Below are 8,090 nucleotides of genomic sequence, written 5' to 3' on the forward strand. Positions count from 1 at the left end.
TTTGGTTTGGACATATGAAACTATGCATTATTCAATCCAACCTGATGGGATACTGACTAATGAGATGCATTAGTCAAGTTCAGACTTGGGTGGGAAAATCTAGCACATAGTCCGGATCCAACTAGCTTAAATAATTCATAATCCATACCTTTTACGTGTACTATGATACAATTAGGATTCCGTAGGATTTGTTTAATAACAGAATCCAAATAAAATTATTACTCGGATGCAAACTATGTCATTATATGGATTCGAATTTGGTCAGATATCCGACTCAAATCTGAACCATAAACTTCCCTAAGCTAAACAGACAGAAAGCCCCAAAAACGCCCTCTAAGGATTCCCTTCACCGATTCACTAAAGTGAACGGGTCAGAATTCCATCTCACTATAAGGATTTATTTTGTAGAAAAATCCAGATATCATTTTAATTCTTTGTATTAGATTTCATTAGCCTGACCAACGGGGTCTCCGCTTGTCTGGTAGGAGCACATAGTGCACGCCACCTTGTGTTGGGACGTTACAGGTTCAAAACCCAATGGTATAGTTGTATAACTGGTAGGGGTCTGCCTAACCCCAGCTTGCCTTTCAGAAAAAATCATTAGCCTGGCCCATGAATTTTATCTGGATGGAAACACGTGCATGAGCGCGCACACACACACGTATGGAGAAAGAGATACGGGAAGGAAAAGGTTTACCAAAGAAAGATTTCTCCATTCGTTCTACATGATCAAAGATGGAAAAGGCTTCTTAGTACAGACAAAAATAAGCAAGAATTTCTCCTAGAAGGCATGGAATGACATTTTCTATGTTAAAAAGAGGTCTTTCCTACGTATTTCCTCAAGATGCCGTAAAACAACCACAACTAAGCTTGTAAAAAAGACAAAAACAATAAATAATTATTAAAAATATCATTTATTCCTTCACCTTTTTTTGTCTGGAAAGGGGTTTCACAGATAGAACAAAGCCACCATCTGAACGGCAAAGAAATAAAATAAAATAAAAACTTCAGCAACTTACAGGTTACTCTTTGCATGCAATATGATGATCAGGATAAATTGTGTTAAAGGAAAGAGCTTTATATGGGGGAAATACCACGTACTTGGTTTGAAAGTGGTATCTCATTATACCACAGAAAAGTCTGAACTAAGCTCATAGTCCTAGAGGAATGAAATGACAAGGTTTTCACACAGGCAACTAAGGGAAGAAGAAGAAGAGATCCTTGTTATCCTTTCCTACCATATCTTCATACTTGGAAGTAGCTAACAATGGTCCTTTATACAAAGCATCTAAAGTGCATGTAGCAGAAAGAAGAGGATAAAGAGCCAGACCATGAGAAGTAGATAACTGCATGCCTCTGAACCAAAGCGACTAAAGGATGCCTGTTGGGAGCAATTTGTAGAATGCCATGGCACAGTCCCTTTGTGACTTTGTGTTTTCCCTCAATCAACGATCCATCTTTTCAAGAAACGGGCAAGCTCCTTGGTCTTTGTCATAGCATTGGTGTATCTGAATCAAGAGGAGCCTGTGTCCAGTACTGGCAACCTGCAGTGCAAGCTGATTGATTTGTCGGTCTGTCTTGTGCCCGGAATGAAGAATTGGAATATTATAGTCAAGCAAGCGCCCATAGGTGATATACCTGCAATTAAATGTTGCAAATATTTTGAGAAAATAAGGGTAAAAAAATGCAAATGCATGGTAGAAAGAATGTTTCTGCTTTTCAGGTGATTACCATAGAAAGCACAATCCGGCTTAGTCCAATGACACTGCAGACTCTTGCCAAAATGCCTCATACTAATTTGCTGCACAATATAAACCAATTTAAGTGTAAAGTACAAGTCAGAAAAAGAATTAAAGACATGTCATATAAGAATATAGACAGAAAAGGCAGAGAGAGAGAGAGAGACCACAGATGAAGCATCTCCTCTCTGTATAGCCAGTTCCGTGCGAGCTGGAGCGCTGAGATCTGCATCCCCACCAGGCGGGCTTGCTGAAAACAATGAAAGAAGTAGGTCGGTACCAAAATATTCTCCTAATTAGTTCTGAGCAAGATCATCAAGACCCAAGGGGGAACTCAACATATGCCTCTAGACTGAGGCTACCACCACGTCCTGAGAGATTACTTTAACCTAATTGTGATTTGTCTGTCATGTAATCATCAGAAGGGTAAACTGCGGAATAAACAATGATGACTGGCAACATGTAGGCACCAGCATTAGATTATGCGTGCTTTTTGCACTCGAGAAAGATCAGTACCGTATTCAAGGAGTTATGATAAAGTCAAATTGCACTTAATGCAATATGTGTTAGTTCTCCTATACAGTAGCGGACAATACAAGATGATTCTTTATGTTCAACTAAGGCAAATGAAGAGGAAATGACATGATTGTCAGCAGTAGCCGGGAGCAACTCATGGGGGGATGGAATCATTGAGAGAGAGAGTGTGTGTGTGAATGCATTTTTAAAGTTATCACACTTTTCGAGGATATTTTTCAGAGCACAAAGCTTCAAAAATATCATGATAACTTAAAAAGTATCACAATATATTTGTTGCAACAAATTTAAAATTCCATGCATTCATGTGTTAAATGATCCTTGACATTTTGCTAAGGAGAAAAACTGATACTTTTTATTTTCCCCTAAAAAGACTCCTGCCAATGTTGTCAAAAGAGAGTTTGTGCGCCCCTGTCCTTTCCTATATCCCGATCCTTCAACCTATACCATCCTATGATCACCCAACTTCTAAAACCTCTTTGACTTTTGCAGTTTCATCATTACATTTTATGCAATCTTCTATGTAGTTATTGTAAAGATATTTTATTAATCAAATTGCAGAAAACTTTTGTCCTAGTGATCAAATTACCTTTTTACTCCCAAAGTTTTCGAGACATCCCCAAGTGGCAACCATAGCGGAAGTATATTGCACAACTAAAGAATATTTATTACCTAAATGGCTGAAACTTCAAATCAAGTATACCATCTCACAAGAAGAAAGGTGTCAATGCCAGCACACCTCCTCTCTGCCTTTGGTTTGAATTTCTGGTCGGTATGCTCCCACTAATCAAGGATTATTGTCACTCAGTGCTTCACCAAAAAGCCTCTTTGTGCCAAAGTTTTCCATGAAGAATGGCAGCCCAATGCAGCAAACAAAGCACCAATTGAATTCAAACCTTGACGAAATTCCTCCAAATGTACCTCCTCGTGTCCAGCCAAGATAACACAACAGGTGGTCCATACTCCATAATGAAATTCATCAACCAGTACCTTAGGTCATCAAAATTTCCCACCTCATTCCTTCTAACCTATGTAACACAGACTCTTCTAACTGGGCACCGCACCCGCACCCATGTGGGTGCTACACTTGGACATGGCTTCCTTTGTGTCAGGTGAAGTCAACCACACTGAGGTCCATTTCTGTACAAAAGTAGATTCAGTTAACCCTAACCAAGTCCAGTTTTATCTATATTATATATATAAATACATAAATGCACACACATACACGTAGTGTTAACTTAAAACTGTTATATATATATATAAACCTCCCCGCACCCATGCACCCAAGTTTTTTTAAAGTGCTGCATAGTCACATCCGCACCTGCACCTATGTGACATAGCTTCTAACTAATGGCGGAGAGTAAGCAAGCTACCTTGGCCTCTTGGCAGGAGGTTTGTTGTCCCCGCTCCTTTCCGGTCCAGCCGCGGTACGGTACCTAAACACGAAGCTTCCCCTGATGAAGACAAGATTTTGGACATAGTTGCTCACCAGCAGTAGCACCGGACCCGAAGCTACGATTCTCGCAAAGGTTATACCTTCCTTTTTGAGCTACATGAAATGCAGGCAAGGTCCGACCTTAATGAGGCTTCCGACGGAACGTGCCATATATAGGTATCCCAATTCGATTAGCTCTGACACTAGGAATAGTTAGTCCGTAAGACCTATAGGGCAATTAGACTGAACATGGCATGTTTGTGTGATAAGCCAACCGCATATTCTCAATCTCGCGTTCATCGAAGTCGCGAGGTGAAATTTTACTGATCACAAAGGCCCTCAATCCACAAAGAAGAATATGGACATGAATAGGGCTCAGAATCCGAACTAGAATAGACAACCATTGAATCAGCTGTGGGACAATGCTAGTATGTGTTTGCTGACGTGACGAAAAAGTGGCTTAGGACATCTAGGACTGCTGCCTTTATATGCTAAGTTAAAGCCCCCATATGTTGATGAGTTCATTGTTTTGAATTTTGATAAGTAAAACGAAATTCAGATCCCAGGGAGTTCTAGCCCATATGTGGGGATCCAACCACTGAATCATTTCTCCTACTGTCATAGTTCAGGCTTAAGACTGAAAGGACCAGCCTTTCTGTGGTTCTCTTGGTAGGTGCCCGGCAAATGCCCTCAATATCCTTCAAACTGTTCTGAGCCACCATCCTTCGATTAGATGTATAAATGTATCAAAACTGACACATACTAGCAGAATGACAGCAGCAGTCACAATTTATTAATCAATTAAAGATCTTAGCCATGTCAAGTGGAATTAGCATGACCAAGAAAGACCTAGTATCACTCTGTGAACACAGTATCCATTATGAGATACATGTTGGTTTGATAAACAATCAAATATCAAATTAAACTACTTGTAAAGGTGAAAAGCCCGAGGCTGTTGTGCTGGAAAAGGAATTTGATTCTATGTTGCTCTCAGAGAATGATATGTAAAGAAATGAACTCTCAATTTCTTGTATCTAAGTGATGCTTAGCAACCAATTTCTTGACACAATAGCATGTGATACACATATATATGTATAAGTATATGTTTATAAACTTTATGAGCCTATCCAAGTGAGCCAAGCCATAAAGCACTTGTTCAAGCTCAGCTCATTCAACATAACGAGCTTGTTTCTAGCTGAATACAAGCACTTTTTACAAGTCAACAAGTTCATTGCGGAGCAGACCCAAGAAGAATCGCGAGAAGCTTGGTTCATTTGATAGCCCTAGTTGTTGACCATCAAGTGCCGACACCATCCTTGCCTTAATAACATTCCTGTGCACAATCAACTTCCACATATCTGACTTGTAGTCTATCAATCACTAACTAGAGACCACAGGATATAACCTGGGGACAAAGACCTTTGTCCTACATGCTCTCCAATAGTAGTCGATACTAAATCACCCGATGGCCTTCTGGGTCCTTTTTGTTGTAATCAAGACTTTATGCTTCCAAATTTAAGGTGTATTTTTGTCTTTTACTGTTTCCCATTCTTTTCTTGTAGACCTACTTTAGTGAGTTCTGTCACAGTGGATTTTAATTGCTGTGTGGCTTTTTCCTTTTCTTCCTTTGTATTTTAGGACCTAAAGTCAAGGGAGATTTCTGGTCATGGTGGCTAAGAAAAAAGGCAACAACTACAAAGCACTATAACCTAAATGTTAAACACAAGCAAGCTATCAGATCCATCAACATTTGATATCAGAAATTCATCTCACCAAACATCCACATTGTAGCATATCATCAAGATGACCAAATTTGCGTTCTTGTGTGGCAATATTTGATACAAAGAAGGAACATATAAAAGGAAGAGGAGAAAGAATGAGGTCACCTTTCACACCAAGAACCTTTAATTTTCGATATTCAACACCAACGTTGATGAGAGTTGTGGCAACCTGCAGATGGAGATCTCCATAACGAGTAATGGCAACATCAAGCAACTCCCCCACATGCTTCAATCGTTCCACCAAAGATTGCAATTGAGGTAGATCAGAAACCTGGACGAGAGTCTACGCAAGGAGAATTAAAATAAGAAAAGAAATTTTAGAACTACTCAATCGAGTGAGAGAAGAACAGAAAAATAACCTCAGGAATATCCTGAGCCATGTCGAGTGCTGCCTGAAGCTCAAGCACTTCTGCTCTTGACAATGGTTTCGACACAGGTACGTCTTGAATCACTGCAGATTTGTAACCCTGTTTTGAATCGGTAAGCATAAAAAAAAGAGAGGTTATACATGGAAAAGGAAGAAAGGCGAAGCACCACCTTGCTCTCGAAAGTCAGGAAAGGCATGGGCTGTTGGGAATTGACAGTTTGCTTCTTGATGAGCTTGATTTGCAGTTTGTCACCAGCCATGCTCATACTGCTTCTTAAAGCTCGGTGAAGCAATCCGAGATCTATGGTGAATGCAATTCGGTCATCATTCTGGCTTGAAATGTGGTAATCTTCAAACAGGACCTCCTGCATCAGATTCCATGATATAAACGTTAGCTGAATTGATGAGAGAGAGAGCATGTGAATGTTTTGTGTGTGTGTGTGTGTGATGGCTTAACCAATTATCTAGTGGAAAGAATGGGTGCTTACCTTCTTGAATTGTGCAATGGCCTGCACCCCATCCCCATTGAGAAGATTGTGGAGCAGAATGGCATGATCACGCGTTAAATATAGGTGGCATGTTTTCCCAATCTTGTCGAAAGCCGGGATGAATCCTGCACCAAACACAAGCGGTTAAAATAGAGATCCACCTCCTGGCCCTCCCATCCCAGATATTTGCATCCATCTGTTCAGATTATATTACTAATTTTTGCATCGTAAAGAAGAGGGGAAGAGGTAACCAAGGTTTACGTCGCTCAAGCAGATTGACTCCATGATCAGAAAGAAAAGCCTTGAACTTCATTCTCGCTGCCACAACTTTCACTTTAGCTCTTCTGTCAACGTTTTACTACTAGCCACATTCCTCCTCACCCTTGCAGCATGAGTGACCTGACAAAGCTAAATAAGTGGAAAGGGACAAAAAACAGAAATAGTTCATAGTTATTGGAAGGGCCTCCGAACCCGAAAACTCCCCGGGAAACTTGCTTCCTTTTAGTGGGAAGGGGAGCGCGCTATGTATATAATCGGAAACATGCTTCTCACTCACTTCGTAAATTGCTTCCCAATCGATTCCCTTCAACAAACACAACTAATCTAAAACAAAATGCAGAACAGCACGCTAACCTAGGAGAAAATTCCTGGTTACCACCTAGAAGATGACCCAACCATATCAACAAAAATAAACTAAAAGGATCAACAGGGGAGGATGCAGGAACCCAAAAGGGGCGTCATCACTGCTAGAGAGGCGTTACCAGCACTAGACAAAAAGCCCTGGTTTTGATAAAACTTGATAATGAGAAAAAAACCTGAGTCCTAAAACCTTGAAAAGTTGATGTTACCGCAATTTACAAACAATTGACCTGGTTTTCAGTTCTTTGAATGATAATTAACCCTATCCTTTGATTTTGTCACCAAAATGACTCTTTAATTAAGCAAAATACGTTTTTTTACTGTGATTTAGCATTCTCAAAGAAACAAAACCTTAAAAATTAGGGTTTCGGAACTAATAATCGCAAGAGCATTTCTCATAACCATCTGATCAACCTACGTGTAACGAATAAAAACTATGGAAACACGGAATCAAACGCATAGAGAGAAAAGACATAATCACAAGATAGGACGCATTCCCACGTGAAGAATAAACGAAAACAGATCTCACCAAACCAAACACCAAAACACGAGAAACTGGGAACGAAAAACAGACATTGCAAAGAAAGCATTATCATACCATACAAATAACAGAAAGAATCAAGATTTCACGAGAAAACCCGCGGAAAACCCTACCCGAAGCATGAAAAATGGGATGAATTAGGTTTTAAGGAAATATTAACGAATTACAAAGAAGAAGAAAAAAGACACACATACACAGATAAAAGAAGAAGAAAAAGAAGGAGAAGTTTACGTGGTGAAGGTTGAGCCTCGTATGTAATAGACCGTCTGGTTTTTACGGCCACCGGACGCCGGTCGTAGTCCACCAGTAGCTTAGGAACTACTTCCCTCCGTAGGGTTTTGCTATCCGTAGGAACTAGGAAGGAAGAACGACGGGGGATGGGAAGGGTCGGATTTAGGAGTCTAACTGGTTCGGGTCGATCTGACCCGAACCAATGTTTGAAACCGATTAGACCCGACCCGATTGCGTCAGGTGTTTGATTGCACAGACCAGAACTGTGTAAACTAGGGTTATCAATAGGTTGGGTTTGAGTCGTTTGACCCTAACCCGATCCGTACCAAATCTTA

The 8,090-nt window shown here is 40.3% G+C and overlaps 1 protein-coding gene across 6 annotated transcripts; it reads right to left on the reverse strand.

Annotated features, from left to right (window-relative positions):
• Positions 1-1,197: 1,197 nt before the first annotated feature.
• Positions 1,198-7,872, reverse strand: LOC149827737 (Hus1-like protein). Of its 6 annotated transcripts, none has more exons than XM_090019579.1 (9): positions 7,756-7,872; positions 6,606-6,743; positions 6,345-6,469; positions 6,027-6,221; positions 5,849-5,956; positions 5,595-5,772; positions 1,907-1,989; positions 1,732-1,801; positions 1,198-1,638 (listed from the first exon to the last, which is right to left on the reverse strand). In XM_090019579.1, exons 2-9 carry the CDS (start codon positions 6,655-6,657, stop codon positions 1,514-1,516), a joined length of 936 nt encoding a protein of 311 aa, XP_089875705.1. In that variant the 5' UTR covers positions 6,658-6,743; positions 7,756-7,872; the 3' UTR covers positions 1,198-1,513. The 6 variants fall into 6 exon arrangements, with proteins under 6 accessions (XP_089875705.1, XP_089875706.1, XP_089875704.1 ...); XM_090019580.1 differs by having other exon boundaries at positions 5,595-5,760; positions 6,606-6,752; XM_090019578.1 differs by having other exon boundaries at positions 6,606-6,752.
• Between the last annotated feature and the right edge of the window lie 218 nt (positions 7,873-8,090).

The sequence above is a fragment of the Nuphar pumila genome, chromosome 10, assembly GCF_984573655.1.
Source record: "Nuphar pumila chromosome 10, dmNupPumi1.hap1.1, whole genome shotgun sequence".
Taxonomy (NCBI): domain Eukaryota; kingdom Viridiplantae; phylum Streptophyta; class Magnoliopsida; order Nymphaeales; family Nymphaeaceae; genus Nuphar; species Nuphar pumila.